Source organism: Perognathus longimembris, chromosome 17, assembly GCF_023159225.1.
Source record: "Perognathus longimembris pacificus isolate PPM17 chromosome 17, ASM2315922v1, whole genome shotgun sequence".
In the NCBI taxonomy this organism is placed as follows: domain Eukaryota; kingdom Metazoa; phylum Chordata; class Mammalia; order Rodentia; family Heteromyidae; genus Perognathus; species Perognathus longimembris.
The window spans coordinates 33,774,713-33,800,615 of NC_063177.1; the positions used below are offsets into that span (position 1 = coordinate 33,774,713).

The 25,903-nt window shown below is 48.1% G+C and overlaps 1 protein-coding gene across 2 annotated transcripts; it reads right to left on the minus strand.

Annotated features, from left to right (window-relative positions):
* Nucleotides 1-598: 598 nt before the first annotated feature.
* Nucleotides 599-25,155, minus strand: LOC125366077 (MYCBP associated protein). Of its 2 annotated transcripts, none has more exons than XM_048366483.1 (19): nucleotides 24,890-25,155; nucleotides 15,749-15,876; nucleotides 14,926-15,085; nucleotides 14,696-14,799; nucleotides 13,825-14,008; nucleotides 12,912-13,060; nucleotides 12,467-12,608; nucleotides 10,230-10,345; nucleotides 10,028-10,140; nucleotides 9,507-9,639; nucleotides 8,296-8,485; nucleotides 7,659-7,846; nucleotides 6,467-6,613; nucleotides 5,625-6,026; nucleotides 4,874-4,995; nucleotides 4,070-4,185; nucleotides 3,316-3,461; nucleotides 2,991-3,164; nucleotides 599-719 (listed from the first exon to the last, which is right to left on the minus strand). In XM_048366483.1, the coding sequence occupies exons 1-19, from the start codon at nucleotides 24,963-24,965 to the stop codon at nucleotides 633-635; spliced, it is 2,877 nt and encodes a 958-aa protein (XP_048222440.1). In that variant the 5' UTR covers nucleotides 24,966-25,155; the 3' UTR covers nucleotides 599-632. The 2 variants fall into 2 exon arrangements, with proteins under 2 accessions (XP_048222440.1, XP_048222441.1); XM_048366484.1 differs by having other exon boundaries at nucleotides 9,507-9,618; nucleotides 12,945-13,060; nucleotides 24,890-25,077.
* Nucleotides 25,156-25,903: the final 748 nt, after the last annotated feature.

Sequence of the window (25,903 nt, forward strand, 5' to 3'; positions counted from 1 at the left end):
AGCCTCTCTCTCTCTCTTTTAAAGGAATGTCTTCTAATACAGTCCAGGCTAACCTCAAATTGAAGATCTCCCTGCCTCAGCTACTCAAGTGCTAGTATTACCAACCATGGCAGAAAAATGGCTCAGGGCTTAATAGTTGGACAGAAGGAACAGACAGAACCCTAAATAATAACTTTGGACTGAGGCCAATGAGGGGGAACGTCTAGGATTTAAGAGGCACAGTGAGCACCATGTTGGAGATCTGGGAGCCCAGGCGAAGTGGAGAATCGTAGGGAGTCCCATGAGCTCTACTTGTAGTCACATGTTGTCATGCTTAGTGATGACACAGGAAGCATGATCTTAAAAGTGTGAGCCACGGCAGGTCCAAGGGAAGGGACTAATCTTTCCTGTCACTTGACTTCATTCCTTGTCCTGAGACCAACTTGCTCTTCTACTTGTCACCCCCACATCACTTCCCTAGAGGGGGCAGCTCCAGGAACTGGGAGAAGGGCAGGAAGGATATGGGAGGACCTGAGCCATGAGCTAAACTCATCACAATCCAACATCCAAGACCCAGAGGCACAACCAAAGTGGTAGAAACCAAAAAGTTCTTTATTGACTTGTTAACACGTATCCTATGAGGTTGCTTGGGTTCAAGAGTCATAGGCACTCTTCATGGGGTTGACCTCATCAGCCAGGACCATCATGTTGATCACCAGGGACTCTAGTAGCCCGTAGACCTGGAAGAATGGAACAGATCCCCTGACACAAAAGTTTGTTCTGCAGCAGATACCTACATGTCATCTGGCTACAAGAGAATAAACAAAGGGCTGATGTGATGGTGAGTGCCTGTGATCCCAGGTACAAAGGAGCCCATAGGTAGGGGAATTGCTATCTAAGGACCATAATGGGTAAAAATACTTAACCTTACCTGAAAAATAACTAAAGCAAAAAAGAGGTAGAGGCTGGGCACTGGTGGCTTACATCTGTAATCCTGGCTACTCAAGAGGCTGAGATCCGAGGATTGCACTTTGAAGCTAGCCCAGGGGCAGGAATGTTCATGAGACTCTACTTTTTTATATTTAATTTATTTTTTGGTTATGTGATATCAAGCAATTGAACCCATGGCCTCATGCATGCTAGGTAAGCACTCTGCCTTTAAGCCATATTCCCAGTCCCCTGTGAGACTCTTATCTCCAGTAAACTACCAAAAACAAACAAACAAACAAAAAACAGAAGTGGAGCAGTGGCTCAAGTGGTAGTGTGCTAGTCTTGAGCAAAAAGAAGCTCAGGGACAGTGCCCAGGTTCTGAGTTCAAGCCACGGGGGGGGGGGGGGGAAAGCCTTGCAAGTGTGAAGTCCTTATTTCAAAATCTCCAGTCCCACAAAAGGAGAAGGAAAAAAATAGAAGACAAGGGAACCAAAGCTGTATTTTTGTAACACTTGAATTTTTGTAAATAGTTTTATTTTTCAGACCTGGGGTAAGACTGGGCTTAGTCCCAATTCCACTCTTGGCTTACCAGCCATCTGCCCTTCCTGTAAGATCACAGATCCATACACTGGAAGGTGTCCAAGACAGAGGCCTCCAATGGGGCTAGACCACACAAGCCTGAGCAAATTGATTCAGAGTCCTACAGCCAAGGAACAGCTTATACCCTGTGAGTCCTCTGAGCCCTTTATTTACTCTCTAGACCCTATTGAGCCTCAGAAAGTTTGGTGATGTCACCAGCAGCAAATGGAACTACTGATCAAATGAGATCCGGAGTATTACCACAATGCACCATGATGTAACCCAGCTCCCCAACTGCCTGCATCTGAAGAAGACAAAGCTTTGCCATTAGATACTAAGACACATTGAGTGTGGTTTTGTAGGCCTCCCCTCCCCCTCCCCCAAAGCCACAGTATCAGAAGACAAAAACAAAAATCCTGGGTGAATCTCTAAGGACTGTCACTTAAGAATAGAGCATGACAAAGTCTTTCCAGCCAGGGACCTAGTGGCTAGCACCTGTAATCTTAGCCACTCAGGAGGCTGAGGTCTGAGGATTGAGGTCCAAAGAGAATCCGGGCAGGAAAGTCTGTGAGACTTATCTCCAATTAATCACAGAAAAAAGTCAGAAGTAGCATTGTGGCTCAAGTGGTAGGGCACTAGTCTTGAACAAAAAGGAACTCAGGGACGGTGCCCAGGCCCAGAGTTCGAGACCCGGAACCAGCTCCCCCCACCCCACCAAAAAAAAAAAAGTCTTTCCAGTGGATTCAAGCTGGCTATCCTTTGAAGCCATTGGTCCCCTCTGATGCTCACGCTGAAATCTGATTCCCAACATTAACAGTTGAGACATGGTGGGATGTCCAAGGGTTGGCTCCAGCTTCACAAAGGGATTCTAGCCTGTTAGGAAGTGAGGCTATTGTCTTTCACTCCTTCCTCACATGCCCACCTACCCTTCTGCTTTCCAGCGTGACTTGAAGCAGCACAAGGTCTTCTCCAGTGCCAGGCCTTTGGACTTCCCAGCCTCCAGAACCATGAGTCAAAAGAAACCCCTTGTTTTATAAATCACCCCACCTGTGGCATTTTGTTACAGCGACAGAAAGCTAAGACAATTCGATGTGTTCTTCTCCTAAGAAACATATCCCCAGAGAGCACCTCCCAGAGGAGAAGTTGAAACAGCAGAAAGAAAAGGCCTTCCTTCCTCTCCTTTCCCTGAGAGTCTATTTTCCATCTGGCAGTCAGATAGCAATCCTTAAGCACTTAGGTGGTGCCCTGTCACTCCTCCATACCAAATCTGCGTGATTTCTCCACTCACAGAGAAAACCTCATGTGGCCACCACATGTCCAGTCAACAGCTGCTTTTTCTGCCCACTCAGTGAGCTTCCTTTCTCTCCTGCCTATTGCTTCCCCAGCCTCAGGCACTCTCCCTGGCCACCCTCCAACTCTCCTCAAGCTTCTGAATGATGGAACAGTGACGAAACAAGGCACAGGTTGGTGGGATAAGTAGAATGGATGGGGCAAGGGTTCACCTCTGTGTACAGCCGCCGAGTGTACTTCTCCATGACCTGGGGATCCATGGGCTCCTGGGAAGATGTGGCGGTGTCCATTGCTGCAGGATCTTCTGAGGAAAGCCTGTCTCGACTGGAAGATTTGATTACTTTCTTGTCTTCTTTTGCCTTAAGCTTCTTGCTGTTGAGCCGTTCCTGCTTGGAGAGATGGACAGACAGAGCCCTCAGTCATTCCTGAGGTAGGTCCAGGGCAGTCTCTCTCCACAGTGGCTTTCTGGGGGAGCTGGCCCTTGATCTGCCCTCTTTTCCCAGCCCTACCCAGGGCTCAGACTATGTCCCAGCATGCCTCTTTCCCTGGTGTCTTGACTCCTTTTTTATCCTCTTTCTCTTTGATTCCCAATTGCTTCTTTTCCTGGGCTGCTACTTTTCGTTCTTCCTTCCCAAGTTTCACGGTTGGCACTTTCACTTCTATGGTAGGCGTTGATTTTTGAACTAAGGGAGATGAGTGGAAGACAAATGTAGCAGGCTCCCGTGACTTATGACAAGGCTGAGACAACACGGGATAGCAAAAGGGAATGGCCTTAACCTGGCACTGGTGGCTCATACCTGCAAATCTACCTACTTGGGAGGTTGAGCTCTGAGGACTGCAGTTCAAAGACTCAGTATGAGCACGCATGTGTGCATGCATACACATGCACTCCATACCCTTACCCCCCCCCCCCCAAGGACAATGGTCTTAAACCCTATTCTCAGCAGCTTTGGGAGAATTCCCACAGGCTGAGGGCAGAGGAGCGCCTTGAGCAGCACAACGCTTTCCTCAAGAACCCCATTTAAGCCCCTTGATCAAGAGACCTAGGTTGTTGACCCACCTCCACATACAGTCAGTCCCTGGGACTCTTCTTGCAAAACAAAGGACTGCTCTAAAATGGTCACTGAGGCAGCTTCTAGGTCTCAAATCCTGATAGAAGAGTGATAAGGACTCACTCCATGGACTCAGTCTGGCAGTGTCCACCACAGGGGACAATTGGTGACCGTACCAGCGGCATCTGGGCAGAGGGCTGGGGAAGATCACTCAGAGGTATGTCTGAAGAATGACTGACCTAGCTCTCCTGGAGTATCTGCATAGATGGTCTCCTTCTCAGGCAGGCCTAGCAGAACCCTTAGCCACAGAGAATGGCCCACCAGGCTGTCAATCATATCACGCCAGAGTTGCAAACTAGAAAGCAAGACATGTTGGAAAAAGCCATCATTCCTCATATGTCCCTGTACCTGCAGACACTGGCGTGTCATCTCAAAGATCCTCTTAGCATGAACTCCCAGAGGGCTTTCAGATCACCAAGCAGCCAGAACCTTCCCCAGCACCTTGTTAAGTGCTCAGATGGGAGTCTGGCTGCCCTGGGACAACAACCAAGAAAAGATGGCTTCGGATGAGGATTAGGAGGCCTGCATGAACTCAGTCCTACCTCAGGAGTCTAAACTCCAGCTTGGAACCATGGCTCCAGCCCCACTGGAAGGGATCAGCCTTGCACAAGATTTCTAGCATGAGGCTCCGGGGAGGGGCTATGTTTGATGGGTCCCCATACCTATCCAAGCAAATTCTAAACAGACAATGTTGACAAGAGAGAAGCAACTCACTTAGTGAACCTGCCACTCCGTGCTCTTTACCATCTCTTTTTTTTCCCCCTCACTCTTCATCTCAGCGAGAAGAGAGAGGGGTAACATATCCCTGCAGTGACTGCTGCCTTGGGGCTGCAGGCAAGTGGGGGAGGAGGAGCCGATTTCTGAGCATGGTGGCGGGTATGCAGCATCTTTTCAGCAACCTGAGCTCAGATCCTGGAGTCCAGGACTGCCAACCCAGGATCTCTGCCCAGATGCAACTCTCGTAGGGGTGGGGGAACACCTACCACAGCTGATGCAGGAGGTTGGACTGCAGTGGCTTCTGATCCTGGCACAGCTCCAGCGCTGCCTTGTTCAGCTGGACTAGGGCACCTTCTCTCTGGTTCTCCTCAGGGAGTGTCATCACTGCCTAGTTAGGGTCATGGGCATCATGAATCATTGACTGTTCTGCCCCAGGGCTCCAAGGGCCCCTGTGTCCTCCAGTGTCTGGCATCGTGACACAGGATGGGTAGACGAAGACTGGGAACCAAGAGCCATATTGCCTAGGGTGCCCTCTGTGGGGGCCTGGGATCTCCCCCAACCATCAGCCCTCTTCTACAAGGTTTTCCACAGTCATAGAGGGAATCCTTCCTGAACCCTAGGAAAAAAACAAGCCCCAAAGATGGTTTTCTCTGTTCCCTTAGAAGATTTGATCTCTTGATCCTTTGGGCAAGGGGAAGGTTCAGGACGGGATCACCACACCTTGCTGTCCAGTGCTACTTTCCACCAACCCCTTCTGAGTCTCAGAAGCATCGTTCTGGAAACTGGAAGTGTTTCAAGTGGTAGAGCATTAGCCATGAGCTGAGAGTGTGAGACTCTGAGTTCAAGCCTCAGTAATGGTACCAAAAAAAAAAAGGAAAAATGTGGGAAGGGAAGAGAAAGAGGAAGACAACGAAGAAAAAGGAGGACGAGAAAGAGGAAGAGGAGGCAGAGAGGAAGGAAAAGGAGGAGGAGGAGTAAGTGGAGGAGGAGGAGAAAGAGGAGGAGGAAGCAGAGTACCTTTCTGAAGTCCTCCAGACTGAGGTTCCACTCAGGCAGGGGCATGCTGTCTGACTCCCAAGGGCTCCTGGTGCCCTCTGTCTCTAGGTTCTCCTCCACCAGGACCTCCTCCATGATGCTCTTCCGTGGAGAGAACCAGATGTCTCCTCCACACTTCTGGGACAGGGAAGAATCTCGGGAGTCCCTATGGCTGTCATGCTCCTGCCGAGATGACTCCATAAGTAGGCTCCTAATGTGGGCCAAGTGCTCCGCATGTGCTGGGCTCTTCTCCAGAGAGGATGATGGAGCTGTGGTTCCATGGGCCTTGGAACTCAGATGTTCATCTTGGGCTTTGAAGGGCAGGATTATGTACTCATGCCACAACTGGTGCAAGTTTTGTATCACTCGATGCTTGTAATGCAGCTGCAGCAGAAGTGAGAGGTGATAAGTAAAGGAGAGACTGGCCAGGCACCCTGCGCCCAAGCCAGCCAGCTGAGGTTTCTCCCACCGCCTTGACTAAGAGGCAGAAAGGAAGCCAGTGGCCAGGGGGACTCCCCATTTTCCTTTTAACCTGAGCATCTCCCATTTAAAACTTTGGGCCTCCAAAAAGGATGGGTTTGAGTGGAGTAGGCCATTCTGTCTATTCCCATTCAGTATCAACTTGCTAAACAGTGACTTGCTCTGTTGATTCTCACTAAGCATCAACATGGGCATATTAATGGTTGCTATTAATGTGGACAGACACAGAAAGGATGTGTCCTTAGACTGCTCTGAAGAGGAAGTAAGTTACTGGTGAACAGTCCTGGCACATAAGATGGTCTGCTACTGCAGTCACCCAGAGTGCACACAGTGCCGGCCTGTACCTGGGGATGCTTGTGTTGAAATAATTCCTCCTCAGTGAGATAGGCATCCACCGGGGATGGCGTGCGCTCTGGGGTCCAGACCCCCCTCAGCAGCTCCTCCATCACACTCTTCACAATGGTAACAGCCTCTTGGGCATTGAGCTTGCTCTGGGGAAGGGAAGGTAACACCACATGGCAGCCCAATCTCTCAGCTCCCATGTAGTCCCTTCTAGATGAGGCCTTCCTGCCCTTATCTGTCTGTGTGTCTGTCTGCCTGTCTGTCTCTCTCTCACTTTTTCTCTTTCACTCACTTATCCACAAACAGCTATTCCAAGACTCAAAAACATCTGGGTCTGCCAATCCTAGTTCCCTAAAAGAGAAATGAGAAGATCCAGAGGCACCAGTCTGAAGGGATGGTGTTCATGCACCGGCTTTGCATTTCCCCTAGATGAGGAAGACAGGGCAGGGGCCAGGGAACACAATTTGGGCACTGCTGAGAATGCAGTCAGGGTCCCAGAAATCCGCTAGCAGAACATTTCTTCATGCATCCCTCCATCAGTCAACAAGTAAAGCAAACCCGACACCGGTTAGTGCTTTGACCACTGAAATAGGGAGCTGTGTTGGCAGGGCTACAGGAGCCCTAAAAACACAGCTTTCCACTGAATCTCAAGAACCACAGCAAGACATGGCCAGGACTAACTGGGGGACGAAGGGCAGTAGATTCCGAGGTCCCACACCTCATGCTTACTCCAGGGCATGGGCTGGGGAGATATGCTATTGAAAATTGTCTCTGGCTTGAAGGTCTGGTCAGTTAAATACCACTCCACTTGTATAATATCAGACAGCAGTGAACAAAGCAAGGTCACAACAAAGAGTCACGTGATCTGATCTGGCGCTGTTAGTATGTCCACAGGCTCTGCACCTTGTGGCTCTGGGTCTCATTCCTTTCTAACTTAATGGGCATTATACACAAGGGGCTGGCAAGCTGTCCTGCACTAGCTTCCCACCTGCCTTCTACATCACAAAGCCCTTAGAGGTGTTTGTTGAGCAATAGTAGTTACCTGTTTGTGAAATTTTCACCTTTTGTGTGTGTGTGCGCACACACACGTGCTTGGGTAGGAAGAAATAAGATCTCCACAGGCAGGCACTTCCAGAAAGAACACCAGGGTAATCTATCCTGTATGTGCAGGGGATACATTTCTGGGTCTCTTACCTCCATCAATAACCTCTCCTCCCTTAAAATGTCCTGAGCCAGGGAGACTGCATGGAGGTTGACCTGCAGGATAGAACCTCCCAGAAGGGCGGGGTGGGTGCCAAACTCCCAGGATTCCCTAAAGATCCCAGCATTCGCTGACTTGAAGAAGAAGGTAAACTTTTTCGTTTCTCCAGGCAGAATTACACCTGTTATGGACAGAAAGCAGAGGTTTGCAATCGGGAGGAGCTAGCTGAGCCCTGGAAAGTTCACTGAGCATCAGACTTAGTTCACCAAATTTCACTATGGTCTAGGTCTGGTGACCAACCATCCTAGTTTACCTAGTTTTGAAACGTGTGACTTCGAATGCCAATAAGAGTGGCTGGTCAGCCTAAGCCCTGGTGTGTACACATAGAACATTTCTACTACCTGGTTGGGGGTGGGCTGGGGAGGGCCTCTTCACCTGTGTTCTCAGAGTTCATCATTCTCCCGATACATAGAACACATATTTCAGAAGAAGTGGGAGCATGGGGAGGTCAAGACCAGGAGATAAAGGGCTTAAACTTGCAAGAGCTGCAGTTATTGACCAGAATTCATCTCTCAGACCCAGAAAGACAAAACACGGGAGCTAGATCAGGAAGAAGGAAGCTGCCAGTACCTTCCCGGTTGTTAAAGTAAAATCTCTGCATCCTGTCTCTCTTCAGGTCTTGGAAACAGTCCAGCAGTGGCTGCCGTCGCCAGTCGTACCAAATGGCTGCAGTGCCGTTATTGACCACAGTCAGTTCTGAAGATGTTTTCTCCCCTTCGAGATTTTCGAAAGTCAAGCGAACAGCAATTCCAACATTCCTCTAGGAAAGAGCAGGTATGAGAACCATCCAGGCTGGAGGCCCAGTGTGCCTGGGACTTCTCTGGGTTTTGTTCTAGAAGTTCCTTGTCCCAAGTCCCCAGGGCCTGGACACCCTCAAAATGTTTTCAAGCCTCAATAGTGTTTGTCTCTGAGGTCACCATCAATAGTAAGAAGAGAAATGTTATATTCACACAATAAACATTTCTTTTTCTTTCTTTCTTTCTTTTTCTGGGCCAGTCCTAGGTCTTGAATTCAGGGCCTGGGCACTGTTCCTTAGTTTTATCACTTAAGGCTGGTGCTCTACCACTTGAGTCACAGCTCCACTTTAGGCTTTTTGGTCATTAATTGGAGATAAGTGACTCCAGACTTTCCTACCTGGGCTGGTTTTGAACCATAATCCTCAGATCTCAGCCTCCTGAGTAGTTAGGATTACAGGTGTTGGCCACTGGTTCCCAGGCCCAATGAACATTTCTGCTTCTCAGCATCTGGAGAATATTCTTTTTTTATATTTTTTATTGTTTTGCCAGTCCTGGGGCTTGAACTCAGGGCCTGAGCACTGTCCCTGGCTTCTTTTTGCTCAAGGCTAGCACTCTACCACTTGAGCCACAGCACCACTTCTGGCTTTTTCTATATATGTGGTGCTGAGGAATCGAACCCAGGGCTTCATGTATGCGAGACAAGCCTTTACCACTAGGCCATATTCCCAGCCCCAATCTGGAGAATATTCTTCAGCATCATCCTAAGGCCCTAACTGCATGCAGGAGTTTGCCATTTGCCTTCTTGGGGGGAGGAGGGGTCCTAGATATAAAGTAGTTAGCTTGTGACATTCTCCTTGCAGTCTTATGATTTTACTCTTGCTCGTCAGTGTTGCTTGTTACCATTTCCAGACACGCTGAATGTGTGATCAGATAAAAACACACATAGGAGACTGTGCGGGCTCCTTATGACTGCCGTGTCTCCTGGGGCTGCTCACATGATGAAAGTACCTCTAGCAAGTTGGGGGGGGGGGAGGCAGTGTTTACCTTGCCCTTTGGGTTATTGCTTTTGATCCAGACAGCAGGCTTTCCACAGAACATCAGAGAAGGGCCGAGAATAGGCATGGGGCCCAAATCAGGGTAACAGCTCAGTAAGCCTCTGTAAGAAAAAAGCCAATGACTTAATTTCCCCACGGGCTGTGTCATCAAAGCCACATGGAACCCATGGAGACAGTTGCCATGATGTTTAGAGCCACGACCAGCTCTGCCCTGCAGTGGTGTGTGACCAGCCTGCTTCTGTTCAGCATCTGTCCATTCCTTGAGGTGAGGCCTGAGCTTGTGAGGAACACAGTGGGAGTCACTGGAGAGGCCATTTAAACCCACAAAACAACATCTGGAGGAAGCCCATTAGGCACTGGTGACTGGAAAGAGGCAGACAGTGATAGGAAAGCTAGCATGGTGCTGGAATGGGTTGGCACTGGAGGCTGGGATGGAACCCAGGCATTCAGGGAGGAAAGCCTGGCTAGGTCACACCCAGGAGCTCTCCCTGGGTCACAGGCTCCACTCACATGGTATCTTCTGAGGAAGAGCTTTCTGCGCTCCTTTCAAACACTGAGTAATCGTCCACTGTGAGGGATGAGAAGGACTGCCCTTGGCCCACCACCTCCAGGCCATCAATATCCTCGGAGGGACAGGGAGAGCAAGGATTAGCTGACAGGAGGCAAGTCCCATCGGAAGATCTCCCACCCCAGGTATGGGAGTGTTACTAACCTGCTGGCTAAAATCCAGCTCAGCCATGAGGTCCTGTAGCTCCTTGCGTCTGTAGATCAGAAACAGACTCCGGTCCCAGGTGTAGCGGTACCAAGCATCCTTCCTACCTGGTATTCCTAAAGTAGGAAGGGGTCAAAAGACCCTCAGCACAAAATGCTGTTATACCCCTTTCCACCTACTAGCCAGGGGCCCTAAGAACAGCCATCCTAATATAGCTTCTAAGAATGATGGCAAATCCAGCCTTTTCCTTGGGGCAGTTGGCTGCAGCTCCACACTGGACTCCTGGAAAATTAGCTCCCAACAGCCAAGTCTTTGCATCAAAATAACAATAGCAGCTGCCTTTTATCGGTTGATTAACAATGGACCAGAACATCTTAATACATGCCATGTCTCATTGAACTCCCACTCACAACCCTGAGTAATGGTCACCTGAAGACCAGAAAGGTCAAATACCTCACAGGAATTCCAAAAGTCACCATAGCCAGGACTGGAACCCAGACAGACTGGCAGGCTCTAAAGCCAAAACACAATGCATGCCATTTCAAATTCTCTAGATGCCAGGTTGAAATGGTAAGAAAAGGTGAGAGTCATTTTAATATTTGTCTAAGTCAATACACCAAAATTATCATCTCATATGAATCATTATAAAATGGATTGATAGAATATATATAAGGTATTTACGCACACACATATATATGTGTATATACATATATATACTTTTTTTTTTTGCTGGTCCTGAGGTTTGAACTCAAAACCTGGACACTGTCCCTGAGCTTCTTGTGCTCAAGGCTAGCGTTCTACCACTTGAGCCACAGCACCACTTCCAGCTTTTTCTGAGTAGTTTTATTTGGTGATAGAGTCTTATAGACTTTCCTGCCCATGCTTCAAACTGCAATCCTCATATCTCAGCCTCCTGAGTAGCTAGGATTACAGGTGTGAGTCACCTGAGCCCAGCAAGATACCTAACTATCTACATATCTATCTAGATATAGATATAATAGATACCTATATATAGGCATATCTTTCATATCTTTACTTTTTTGTGCTAATGTAGGGGCTTGATCCCAGGAATGAGGCACTACCCCTTAGCTTTTGCACTCAAGGCTTATATTCTACCACTTGAGTCACAGCTCCAACTCTGCCTTTATGAAGGGTAAGGAGATAAAAGTCCCATGGAAGCCAGGCATTGGTGGCTCATGCCTGTAATCCTAGCTACTCAGGAAGCTGAGATCTGAGGATCATGGTCCAAAACCAGCCCAAACAGGAAAGTGTTTGAGACTCTGTTTCCAATTAACAACCAGAAATAAGTAGAACTATAGCTCAAAATGGTAGAGCACTAGCCTTGAGCAAAAAGAGCTCAGGGACAGCACCCAGGCCCCAAGTTCAAGACCCATGACTGACAAAAAAAAAAAGCCTCATGGACTTTCCTGCCTAGCCTGGCTTAGAACCATGAACCTCCAATCTTAGCTTCCCAAGCACCTTGGATTGCAGACATGAGCTACCAGCACCAGTCTAAAATTTCTTTCTTTTAAACTAATCTTTTTCTTTTCTTTTTTTTTGTCAGTCCTGAACTGACAAACTTGAACTCAGGCTTGAACTCAGGGCCTGAGCACTGTCCCTGGCTTCTTTTTGCTCAAGACTAGCACTCTACCTGACCTAGAGAAGGGAAAGAAAAACAGGGCGTAAGATATCACAAGAAATGTACACACTGCTCTACTATGTAACTGTACCCTTTTTGCACAACACCTTGTCAAAAAATTTTGTATTCAATTAATAAATAAATTAAATTTTAAAAAAAAGACTAGCACTCTGCCACTTGAGCCACAGTGCCACTTCCGGCCGTTTTGTATATATGTGGTGCTGAGGAATCAAACCTAGGGCTTCATGTATACAAGGCAAGCACTCTTGCCACTAGGCCACATTCCCAGTCCTTAAACTAGTCTTTGAAGCCTCAGGTTTATGCTTATTGGCCATTGGTCACACTGCAGAAGACAACACCTGAATGTGGCTCAGAACTCCTCTATGGTCCACACTCCTACCCTACCTTTCCTACCACTTTTGTTGCTGCTTTACAGAAGCGGAGACTGGGCCTCTGGAAGGTCATTCATGCAAGGCCTCGATGGACCTGGCTTGGGTCCCCAGTCTGTCTCACAGTAGAGCTATGCTGGTTACCACCATGCAGCTGTACATCCTGCGTAGGCACAAGCAGCTAGTGGGCTTAAAGCCCCACTCCTTACCTGTCTCCATCTGGATGGCATAGGGCTTCCTGATGTGAGTGATGGGCTCCACGAGGCCACACTGAGTCTTTGTCTTGGTCATGATTACACCTGTCAACTCATCTCCCAAGCATTCCAATGGGCTCCAGAACCCAGTGGAGGTCTTGCAGCACTGGCATGGAAAGACAAAGCAGTAGGTCATCTCGAAACCTTGACTCAAGGCTGAGAGAGGTCTGGTCAGTACCACAGACCACAGACATTCTCTTTGAGGAGCCATTGCTGCCCTGGTGGCAAAAAAAGAAGCGCCCACTTACCTGTGTTCAGGATGCCCCACTATATCTTTTCCAGCCCCCAAATACCTCATAACAGAATTGTGTGAAGGGCTTGGCAATGTCTTTTTGCAATGGATAGATTCCTGAATGAGGCAACCCGAAATAAGCCCTCCCTGTGTTCAAACCCCACCCACCCATGCCAAGGCACTTAGGGGTAGTGTCCTTACTTTCTCATTATATTGCATTGGAAGTACTCGGCTAATAAGCTCCCTCTCTTCCTGGATCCTTCTGTAGGTCTCCCCCGTGTGCATCAGCAGCTCATTCACTGGCTTATTCAGCTGCTCTAGAAAATGAGAAGTAAGAATGCAGTTGTGAAGCTGGTACCAATGACTCACTCCCCAAATCCTAACTGCTCAGGAGGCTGAGATCTGAAGATCAAAGCTCAAAGCCAGACTCAGCAGGAAAGTCTGTGAGATTCTTATCTCCAAGTAACCACCAAAATACCAGAAGTATAGGTATGGTTCAAATGGTAGAGCAACAGCCTTGAACAAAAAAAGACAATGCTAGGCACTGGTAGCTCAAGCTTTTCATTCTAGCTACCAGAAGGCTGAGATCTGAGGATAGCAGTTTGAAGCCAGCCCAGGTAGGAAAGGCTGAGAGACTCTTACCTCCAATTAATCACAAAAAAAAGTTGAAGTGCCACTGTAGCTCAAGTGGTAGAAAACTAACCCTGAGCAAAAGGAGCCTAGGGACAGCACCCAGGCCTGGAGTTCAAGCCCCAGGATAGGAAAAAAAAAAAAAAAGCCAAGTGAGAACACAGTAACCTGAGTTCAAGCCCTAGTATCAGCATTAAAAAGAAAAGAAAAAGAATGCAGGTGTCCCACTAAAACACCAGCTGTGGCATTCTGCAACAGTGCATCAGGCAGCCCACTCACAGGCCTGATTTGGGACCCACTTAGCCTTGAAGGGAAGAAACTCTTGGAAGTGACAAGCACAAAAGTGGTTAGCTCAAGCCCAGGCTTGGGACAGGCAGGGGAAAGAAAAAGCACACAGCAGAGTCCTGAAGCCAGATGGAGGCCAGGCAGGGGCCCTGTCTATTCTGCTCACCACTGAGAGCTTCCTGCTGCTTCTTCCGCAGGGCGATATGCCGCTGCCAGTTTTTCAGAGAATTGTGTTGAGGAGGTAGGGCACAGGGAGGTCTCTTCTCTTCCTTTGGGGCCTTTGGTTCTGGCTCTTCTTTAGCTGAGATGACAGTCATCAGACAGGGCTCTGTGTGTATCATCTCAGCCAGCTGAAAAGTACAACACAGGCATACGAAGGGGCGCAAGGGGGAAACGCTGACCTGGGGCCCAGCAGAGATTTCTAGAAACCTAGACTTCTGCTGCTGTTCTGTTCTGCTGAGAATCCCTCCTCTTCAGGACTGTAAGGTGACAAGTGACAGAAATTGACTAGCAGAGCCAGGGGGCCTTGAAAGCAGCTGTCAGCCTCCTCTCCACCACACAATTCCTGAACTGCACCTTTCTCCAGAGTGACTGAGCTATTTTGACATGACCTCAGGCCTCTGGCAGAGACAGGGAAATGCTGCATGATGGGAAGGTGGTCCCAGGGTCTGTGAGATGCCACCATCCTCCACCATGTGGCTGTGCACAGCAGCCCAATCTCTAGAGAAGGAACAATGACATCAGCACAGCACAGCAAAAAGAGATGAGGAAGGATCTAGGCCTGGAGTCCTGGTGCCTTTCTGGGTTTGGCCTTCTCAGTTCCAGGCTCCACGAGGCTAGCTCTACATCCCTAGAGGAAATCTTGTGGCTTACAATGGAAGCAAATCACTTCATGGGGGCTGGCTGTCACTTGTCCTCTCAGACTTCAAGCCCAGAGACTGGAGTCTCTTTAGCTCACACCTGCTTTGGCCCTGTAGGTGTAACATTAAAATGGCTTTGGTAACTTCTCTAGGCCAGGCCTTTCTGAGCAAAACTACCTTCATGTTCCCTCGAGCAACTGCAATTCTCTTGAAATCTTTGAGACTCCCCAAGATATGATGTGGTAGGATCTTGTCACTGTCATCTAATTTGTCACCTAGACCTGAAAGGAAAAGAGGGATAGAGAAAGATGGGGCTTTAGACAGCAGATATAAACTACCCAAGGGTAGTTCAAGGCTGACCCCATGCATTCAAAGCCCAGTGGTGCCAGAGGCAAGACAAGCCATACCAGAATAGTCCAGGGGCTTGGTGGTGAAGTCCGGATTAGTAGAATGTGCTACCAAGTGGCAAACCTTCTTCCTCGAATCCTTGGGTTTGAGCTTACGGATGATAAACTTTCGGGTAATGACAGGCTTGTTTTCCATCTCACTAAGTCGAGGAAGGTGTTGCTGAAGAGAAACAATAGAGAATGTCACCTGGAATGGGGGAGAAAGAGCACCACCCACCTCCTCTGCTTCAGTTCTCTCAGGGTGAGGTTTCCCCAAAGGCTGATGCCTCCCCAGCTCCATTCTGATGTCCCAGAGATGAAATGGCAGTATAGGGTCATACGCACATATACACAAGCAAATTGACTAAAGTATGGCATACTCAGGGGAAGATCCCAGTGGTGTAACTCTTCTGAATACTAGCTACAGTTTGACAAAATGGATGTCAGGAAGCTGAGCCATGTTTTGTCAGTGGTGAGGAAGGTCAGTGGGAAAAAGGCAGAGAAATGGAAAAAGGAAGGACAGGTGAATACAGTCAGTATACATATTGGATGGTGCAACCAAGTAACTTGAGGATATAGCTGGGGTTGGTAGGGATAGGGGGGGGGGAAGATGTTCCCTCTGTTTCTACAAAATCTCAGGTAAGTGAAAAACAACAGCACATGCATTCCTTTGGATACTAAAGCAAAAAGAACTTGTGGTCAATGGCTTCTTTGCCATGGAAACAGACACTCGTGAGCAGGAAACTGGTGGAGACACAGTGGGTAGAGCTGATATTCCAGCCCACACAGGCTGGCAGGGATAGGGGTCCATAGTGAGGGAACCTTGGATTTCATTTGCCCTTACCTTCTCCAAGTCTTCCTTCTTAATGCCCAAAGCAAGAATATCATCTCCTTGTAGGACATTGCTGACAGGCTCTGGCTCTTCCTGAATGGGTGGTGTTGGCTGTTCAGGGGCCTTTGCCCGCTTCTTTTCTGAGGAGCAGAAAGTTAAGATATGCTCAGAGAACTTCCTGTACATATAAATGCACAAACAAAACTGTCAATCTAGGGCTGAAGCTGCAGCACTGAGGTAGAGTGCAGCTAGGGCCCAGACTCAATCCCTCATACCACAGGCAAAGCAAAGAAATAGATGAATGTGGTAGCAGATGCCTATAATCCCAGTCATCAGGAGGCTAAAGGAGAAGGATGGTAAGTTCAAGACCACCCTGGACTACATAGGGAGATCTCATCTCAAACAAACAAATCCATATTAGACGGCAAAGCGAGGGCCCAGGCCAGCCAGCTGAACAGCAGTGATGGTGCGGGAGGCGCTTTACTGGGGGTGATAGGAATTTGTCTTTAGGCCCCCCCTGCCCACTCCCTCTTGGTCTTCAACACAGTCTGAGCTTTCTGCAGCCAAACTTGAGATCAGAAGATGCTATCTTGCTGGGCACCAGTGGCTCCCACCAGTAATCTTAACTACTCAGGAGAAGCTCTGAGGATCCCGGTTTGAAGCCAGCCCAGGCAGGAAAGTCTATGAGCCTTTTATCTCTAATTAACTACCAAAAATGCTGGGAGTGGAGCTGAGACTCAAGTGGTGGAATGCTAGCCTTGTGAGATAAAGCTGTGCACTGGCAGCGCACTGGTCTTGAGTTCAAGCCCCAGAAACGGCACAAAGAAAAAAAAATTTTAAGATGATGTTTTACATCCCTGGAAGTAAAGGATATGCAAATAAAAACAACCCTGAGATACCACCTCACTCCAGTTAGAATGGCCTATACTCTGAACTCAGACAACAACAAATGCTGGAGGGGATGTGGAGAAAGAGGAATCCTTCTCCACTGTTGGTGGAAGTGTAAACTAGTACAACTACTCTGGAGAGCAGTATGGAGGTTCCTCAAAAAACTCAACACAGACATACCCTATGACCCAGCCATACCACTCCTAGGCATCTATCTGGAACGGCAGGATCCAGGATACCATAAAGACATCTTTGTTTATCACTTTGTTTATTGCACATCCATGTTTATCCCTGCGCAAGTCACAATAGCCAAAATATGGAAACAACCCAGATGCCCCACTACAGATGAATGGATCCAAAAAATGTGGTACCTGTACACAATGGAATAGTACATAACGATTAGAAATGATAAAATAATGGCATTCGCAGGGAAATGGTCAGATCTTGAACAAATAATGTTGAGAGAGACAAGCCTAGAGCACAGAGTACAAAGGCCCCATGGTCTCCCTGATATGTGGTTGGGCGAGGGAGAGAACAGTAGAGATCATGTCTGTAAAACAACAAACTTCTTTTCAAATGGTATTTGCACATGTTTTGGTCAGCGACTTTATATTATGTCTCTAAAACCAAACAATTACTGAATAAGCATAAAAAGGTCCTAGGATAGACCTATCAGAGGTTCACAAGAGCTCAATAGCTATGTACATATGATTATATAGGATGAGGCTAAGCAAGATGAACTCCAAGAGAGGGAAACAGGAGGATTTTATCGTTGTCGTTAGGTTTTACTTACTAGGTGAATTTCCTGTGGTGTACCTTAAGTGGATATTGTATATATGCTTATCTGAACTAGGGAAGGGAAAGAAAAATGAGAGAGGGTGTAACAAATAGGATAATGTACTCACTACAGCCCTCTCTGTACACCTCCTTGTCAATAAAATTTAATTAAAAAAATAAAGATGCTGTTTTAAGCCAGGTAATGGTGATTCAAATTTGTAAACTACTTGGGAAATGGAGACCGGGAGAACAGCAGTTCAAGGTAAGCCTAGGCAGAAAAGTTAATGGACTGGACATGGTGGCATGCACCTGTGATCCTAGCTATGAAGGGAAATCTGACATAGGTAGATGGTGCTCGGTATGCACCTGGACAGGAAGAAAGACCCTGCCTCAAAAGCAAGCAGTACACCCAGGTGCTGGTGGCTCACACCTGTAATCCTGGCTACTCAGGAGGCTGATTTTGAGGATTATAGCCAGCCTGGGAAGGAAAGCCTGTGAAACTCTAAGTGGTAGAGTGCTAGCCGTGAGCAAAAGAAATCCAGGGACACGGCCCAGGCCCTGAGTTCAAGCCCAAGGACCAGCACCACCAAAACCACCAACAAAACAGTAAGTGGGCACTGGTGGCTCATGCCTGAAATCTTAGCTGCTCAGGAGGCTGAGATCTAAAGATTGCAGGTCAAAGCTAGCTCAGGCAGGAAAATGAGATTTTTTTTCCTTTTTTTTTTTCTTTGTCAGCCAAGGCTAGCACTCTACCACTTTGAGCCACAGAGCTACATCTGGTTTTCTGGTGGCTAATTAGAGATTAGAATCTCATGGACTTTCCTGCCTGGGCTGGCTTTAAACTGCAATCCTCAGATCTCAGCATTCTGAGTAGCTATTACAGGCATGAGCTACTGGTCCCTAGCCTGTGTAGACTCTTTATCTCTAATTAACCAGTAAAAAGTCAATAGTGGTGCTGTGGTTCAAGTCGTAGAGCACTAGCACTGAGCAAAAAAGTTCAAAGACAGTGCCCAGGCACTGAGTTCAAGCCCCAAACCAGCACCAGGAATGAAGGAAAGGGGGGAGAGAGGGAGGGAGGGAGGGAGGGAGGGAGGGAGGAAGGAAGAAGAAAACCATCACACAACAAAGGACTAGAGGCATAGTTCCTCAGTAAATAGAGTACCTACCTAGCAAGCATGAGGCTCTGAGTATAAACACCAATGGCCAGGGAATATATGTGTGTGTATACAGATAGATAGACAGACACCCTGTTTCAGGCTGTGTTATTTATGTTAGACCACCTTAATCTTTCTGGGCTTCATCTTCCATTTGTAAAAAGAAGAGGAAGTAGACTAAAGCAATGGCTTATAAATATTAGTCTCTTAGTGTTACAAATGCAGTTTCCTGGTTACTATATAGAGCCCAGAACATAAAATGCAATCCTAATGGTTCAGTGGTTTGGGACAACTGGACTAGACGTGTGCAGAGCCTCTTCCAGTGCTGGCACCAATCTATTCTGAGTAAAAGCACCATAGATCTTAAGGCACTGGTGAAAATGCAGATGCTTCACGACTGATCACCTATTCCACAGTATTCTATTTAATAATGATGGTGTAAGCAGCTTCCATACAGCAGGCACTGAGCTGGGTTCTGAGGAGACAACACAAGAATCTCACTCAGTCTTTGCAGAGTAGGTTGTCTAGGTTTCCCCTAGGAAACAAGACTGTCAGAACTTGGGGCACTAAGGGACCCCCAGGCACCCCCAGCCCATCCTATGGAGTGGTCAGGGAAGTTTCCTAAGGTAGAAATGTTTAAACCGATCGAGAAGGATGAAGCAGGGAGTCAGAGTAGTGAAATGGCATTATGGCCTAAAATTTCCAATGGGAATAACACAGGGAGGCCCAGAGGCATGGGAGAGAGGGACCTCATCCTGGAACTCAAAGTATGCACGGAAAAATAGCTGGGGTGTAGTGAGGTGAAGGTAGGAAGCAGGAAGTCGAAGCCAAAACACCAAGAGCTTAGTGAGCCATGCCAAGAATTCCCGTGTCTACTTGGGGGCAGTGGCCGGCCAAAGGGTGGCCTAGGAGCTGTTAGATTGAGGATCAGATTACTCGGGAGCCTGCAGGGGATAACGAACCAATTGATGACGACAGTGGCTCAAGTGAGAGCTGAACATAATGTCTCTCAAGTGACAGCCAGAATGGAGGACACTGATACCACATGGGATAGAAGAGGACCCCCTCGCCCCGCCTTCCAACAGGTGGCTTCACCCATTCAAAGGCACATCTTGTCCTTTTCCCTCTGGTTCAGAATAGTTTAGGCTCCATGCAAAACAACCAGAAGAAAAACCTAAGCCCTGTGTTTGGGGTGTTTTATCTACTGCTTCTCAAAGGATTCTACTTTTTTATTTTTTTAAAGAATATTTTTATTGGTTCAGGCCTGTGACCCCAGCAATGCAAGAGGCATAGGGAGGATTGCCATCTGGGGCAGCCCCAAGCACATAAAATCTTATTTTTTTTTAAAAATGAAGCAAAAAAGTGGCTGGAGGTGTGGTTCAGCAACACAACACCTTTCTAGCAAGAATGAAGTACAGAGTTCAAACTCCAATACTACCCCCCCCAAAAGATTTTATTAGCAAATAATTTTGGAAAAGTAGTTTTTATTATGACATTTGAATACAAAAATACCCTAGATCTTTAAGATACCATAACAATCTTTAATAAGAGACATATCAAAGCAAGGGTTTTGGTCAACACAATCGCACTTTTTAAGGTCCACAGAGAGGGAGAGGGAAAAAAAAGCCAGAATAATTCAAACATCATTCTGAACATAACTCCAAGCCCAGCCTCTGGCCATAGTCCATATTCTCCCAAGTGGGGGCTACAGAAGTTACCTATCCCCTAAATGTGGGTAAGTCCGCCCAGTAGATGGACCCCATTCTGACATGACTTGCAGCCTTGTATTTTGATTTTTGTATGAATGCTTGTTTTAAGACACAGCCTCACCCAAGCTGGCTCTCCATCTTCCCATCTCTGCCTCCAAAGGGCTGGAATTACAGGCAGGTACTACCATGCCCAACTTGGGTTCACTTCTATTTCTCTCTCCCCACCTGAAAGGTGGGTACATACAAGCAAATGGATACCCGTTGAAGACACTTAAAATGTACACCTTCTGAATATTTTACTAACCAGAACATACTACCCTCTAACTGTGTGCAGTTACAGAGAATTTAATGTACTGTATTCAAGATGATTATCTCAGAGGCCAAGTGTGGTGATGCAGGCCTGTAATTCCAGTTACGTGAAATTTTATAAATGCTTTGACATATTTTCCAGGATAACTTTTCTTCTGGCCATCCTCTTGATTGGTCTACATCCTCCCAAGGGACTACACCACCTCTAGATGAGTTTTTCACTGGTATAGGGAAATGGTCACTTGTAAATAGAAATCTTCAACATTGCTGACGAGGTCTGGACACTAAAATTTCCACTGATTTATCAGAAGTTTTTCTGAGATGTTGCCCTTCCCTTTGGTGGTACTGCTGTTTGAACTCAGGGCCTTGCACTTGCTAGGCAGATGCTCTACCACTTAAATCATACCACCAGTTCCTCCCCTCTCTTTTTTCCCACTTTCAGTTGACACACAAGGTCTTGCTTTTGCCTGGGGCCAACCTGGGCCATGGTCCTCTTACCTATGCTCCCACATAGATGGGGTTACAAAAACACACCACCATACCTGGCTTGTTGATTGAGATACTTTTCACCCAAGCTGGTCTCAAACCCCAATCTTCCTATCTCTGCCTCCCAAGTAGCTGGGATTACAGCCATGAACATACATATGCTTGGCCTATGAGATAATTATTTTGAATGTTGCACAATAAATGTTTTATTAGTGCACATAATCAGGGTATGGTACATTCTGGTTAGTAAAACACTTGTTAAGGGGCTGGGAATATGGCTTAGTGGTAGAGTGTTTGCCTTGCATGCCTGAAGCCCTGGGTTCAATTCCTCAGCACCACATACACAGAAAAGGCTGGAAGTAGCGCTGGGGCTCAAGTGGTACAATGCTAGCCTTGAGCAAAAAGAAGCCAGGGCAGTGCTCAGGCCCTGAGTCCAAGCCCCAGGACTGGCAAAACACACACACACACACACACACACACACAGTCATTAAAATTATCTGCAGGCCAGGCGCTGGTGGCTCACACCTGTAATCCTAGATACTCAGGAGGCTGAGATCTGAGGATCATGGTTCAAAGCCAGCCCAGGCAGGAAAGTCTCTGTAAGACTTTCATCTCCAACTAAATCACAGAAAAACCCAGAAGTGGCACTGTGGCTCAAGTGGTAGAGTGCTAGCACCCAGGCCCAGAGTTCAATTCACCCTTGAGGCTATTCACCAAGTGCCTTGTATGTGCTATAAACTACATAAATGGTATGAAGGGTACAGAATGGCTCCTTCTCTTTAGAGACCAGGGAAGGAGAGCCCCATGATGGAGAGCACTGAGAATTCACAGGGTGGAGAAATGTCACTCCTGAACCTGTAAAGGTCCAGCTCTTTTCTGTTCAGTGTATGTGTGTGTGTGTGTGTGTGTGTGTGTGTGTGTGTGTGTGTACACACACCAGTATTGGGGATTGAACTCAGGGCCTAGGCCCTGTCCCTTAGCTTTTTTGCTCAAGGCTGGCACTCTACACTACTTGAGCCACAGCTCCACTTTACAGCTTTCCTGGGGTTTAATTGGAGATGAGTCTCACTGACTTTCCTACCTGTGCTAGCTTCAAACCTTGATCCACAGATCTCAGCCTCCTGAGTAGCTAGGATTAGAAAGGCCAGAGCTTCTTTCCTGTTCTTTGTTCTAGAAACTCAAGCTGAGTAGGGCTGCTCTTGAGACTCAAAGTTGGCACTTCTCCATGCATCCTGGCAGCTGAGGAGTCAGGCAGACCCGCTCCCATGCACGGGGCAGTCAGGTGACTGCCCTGCTTCAGCTTCACCAAGCAGCTGGAAGGCAGGTGCTCAGGCTAGAGTGGAGGTGGGGGAGGGAGAAGAAACCTGGATTTGATTTCTCTGCTTCTCCATTCATCTAAATGTTATTCTTTCCAGTGTTAAAGTCTGCAAGCAAATGACCTAGGCTTGTGCTAGAAACTAAGGTAGAGACTACCAGTGCAGAGCTTTAGCCAGTGAAAGAGGAGGATGTGGTGCTGCTAGAATTCAGCCCTGTCGGGTCCTAAAATAGGTTTCCAGTCACCATTCTGGCTTGCCTTTGTGTCCAGAATTCAGAAATGCAGCCCAAGGGTACAATACTCCATAGGCAGGTTGGCTGCCTTACAGTGGGGAGCAGCAGGGAGCAAATGCTCCCCTATTAGAGGCTTCCTGAGAAAGTCCAGGGAAAAGGGATCTTGGATGTTATAAATACTTCTTTGCTGTCTTCCTCACCCGGGAACATGTTCTTAACTCAAGGACTACTTAACATACCGAATTTCCCCTTATTAAAAATCAATATACAGTGAAAAGAAATCTTCCTTTGCTTTGTTGACAGCTGAAAGGTCAGTCTGATTACCACGGGGCAGAAAGTTAGGTGAGCAGGAGGCAGTGGCTAGGAAAATCCTTGACTTGCCCTTGGGAAAGGGAACCAGATCTGTATGTTCTTCCTGTCTCTCTCTTAATTATTAAAAAAGTATGTCACGAAACAGCATCAGCTTTTTATACTATGAAGAAGCATAAAAGAAAGCTAGGCTGAAAAGCAACAAGGCTTCTGTTGGTTTTCCCGGCCTCTCAGGGGACCCTGCTGACTGAGGGCCTGCCCCTCCCAGGGCCTGCAAAAGCACATCTTGTCTTTCTAAGCTTTCGTGCAAAGCCTTTTTATCATCTGCTCCCTGTTCATTGGCACACCACTCTCTGGATCTCATGTTCATAGGTCCATGAATTTATGCTGCTCCCCAAACATGGAGAAAACTCCCCACACATATACTTTTTTTTTTTCATGTTGCCAAGCCTGGCATATGCCTAGCAAGTGCTCTACTAATGAACTCTTACTCCCAGCATTTTAATGAACTATGCCCCCGGCACTTTTATTTTTTAGGTTTCTCATAGATGTCACCTTCTTTTTTCCCCCTAAGCCTACTAGCCAAGGCCTGTGTCAGGTACTCACTGTTCTTCACCCTCAGGGGTATGTACATCACAGCATTGGGGGACTCCTCCAGCATTTCTAGACTCTGAGAGTGTGTGTGTGTGTGTGTGTGTGTGTGTGTGTGTGTGTGTGTGTGTGTATGCACCAGTACTGGAGCTTGAATTCATGGCCTCATGCTTGGCTTTTTCTCTCAAGGCTGGTGCTCTACCATTTGAGCCATACCTCCACTTCCAGCTTTCTGCTGGATAGTTGGAGATTAAGTGTCTCATGGATGTGTTTACCCTGGCGGGCTTTGAACCACAATCCTCAGATGTCCGCCTCCTAACTAGGATTACAGAGGTGAGCAATCAGCACTGGCTTGACTCTGAACTTCTTGAGGCTGGTGTCCCTTATAACATAATGCAAATACTTGACAGTATTTGTCCACCGTGGATGCCCAGTTCAACATCTACACATAGCAGGCCCTCATTAAGTGAAAATAGGTTTTGGGGGTATAGCTCAGAAGTGAAACATGTTCAAGGCCCTAGGTTCCATTCCCAGGGAATGGGGCTGCAAATGGGAACGTGGAACAGTCAAGTCTAGAGATACCTGCTTGAACACAGTGTCTGCATGGACAGGAAAAGGTGGTCTGAAAGGAACTAGTCAACTTAATATTTCTCTTAGATTTTTCCAGTGGGACCCCACTGGAAACCCCATCAAGATGGCTCGTTTCCTCATCTTAACATGCTTTTTGAACCATTAGTTATTATTATTGTCAGTGGTGGGCCTTGAACTCAGGGCGGACTGCTCCTCATCTCTTTTTGCTCAAGGCTAGTACTCTACCACTTGGAGCCACTTCCTGTTTTCTGGGGGTACATTGGAGATAAGAGTCTCATGGACTTTCCTAGCCTGGCTGGCTCTGAACTGCGATCCTCATATCTCAGCCTCCTGAGGAGCTAAGATTACAGGCATGAACCAGCAGCATCCAGCTTCTACTTAAAAAAAAAAAAAGATATATATATATATATATATATATATATATATATATATATATATATATATATTCCTCTTGCTAAGGCCACAACTTCCTGGGAGCTATTTCCTGGTTCCCTGGCTTGGCTTCCAGTCCAAGGGCCGTGTCTCTGGCTGTGGTTAGAGGTGGAGATCTCTCACCTTTGCTGCTCACGGCCATCTCCCCAGCCACTGCCCCCCCCCCCCCCACCGAGTCCACTTTCTATGACCCCATCCTTACAGGTCCCGTGTGCTGTATCTCCGCCCTTTGGAGGTTCTGTCCCTGCTCACACTGCCATCCTTGGCGTCACTCCCATCCTCCAGGGCCCCTCTGCTGACTCCCGTCCCCGAGGATCCCCGTGGGAGCCTCCTGAGTACCCCGGGCAGCCAGCGCCCACCTCTGACGGTGTCTGTGGCATCCACGAGCCTGCTAGTTGGCATTTTGACCCGGGATTCCTTCTTGATGGCCTTCATGGTGCCGCCCCCAGCTGCAAGCTTGGTCCTAGGCTGCTGGGTCCCCGAGACGCCGGCGCTGCGCCGCACCCCCCAGGTCCAGCCCAGCGACCGCCGCGGCGTCCATAGCAACCAGCGCCCCGCGCGGGGGCGCGCACCCACCGAGCAGCTTGCTTGTGATTGCTTGCGGCGACTGCTTGCTTGCCATCTTTCTCATCGAGCCGCGGGCGCCGGCACGGGCGCCTCCTCCGCGCCCGCGCGCGCAGACCCGGAGAATGCCCGGGCGGGGGCTCGTGGCGTCACAGGCGGCGTGAGCGCGCGCCGTGACGTCACTGGGCCAGACCCGGGGGAGCCCGGGGTGGGGGGCGCATGCAGTGGGGAGCTGCGGGAGATGGCGATAGCCGACCCCGGGGCTTCTCCCACCCTCCCGCCCCACCAGATGTGCCCTAGGTTTTGCCTCTGCCCCACCCCTATGTCTGCAAGCAAAGTGACCCAGGATTGCTCCTTCCAGAAGGTGCTGACGACCCCAGGGCGGCTAGCTTTCTGGAATAGGGGTATCCCTCCCCCCCATGCCTGTCTCCTCCCCCCCCCCGCCTCTCCCCACTTCCCCACTCCTCATCTCCAGATTCCCCCATCTCCACGCCACCGAGCACCCTCTTAAGGGACCTGCTCTGCCCTTGCCCTGCCACCTCAGCCTACCTAAGCTATGCCCAGATTTAGGGGTCTTCTCCCGCAGCTTGTCTCAGTGCTTGGAGATGCTGACCTAAAAATATAGCTCTTCTCTGTGACGTCAAGCTTATAAGGTCCCCTGCTTTCTTTCCTCTTCTCTCTCCCCTTCTTTCTTTTTTTCCCTTTCCTTCCACTTTCTTTTTCCCTTTCCTTTTTCTTCTTTTTTTTCCCTTCATTTCCCTTCTTCCCTTCCTCACCCCTCAATCTCCCTCTTCTCTCTTCCCTTCCCC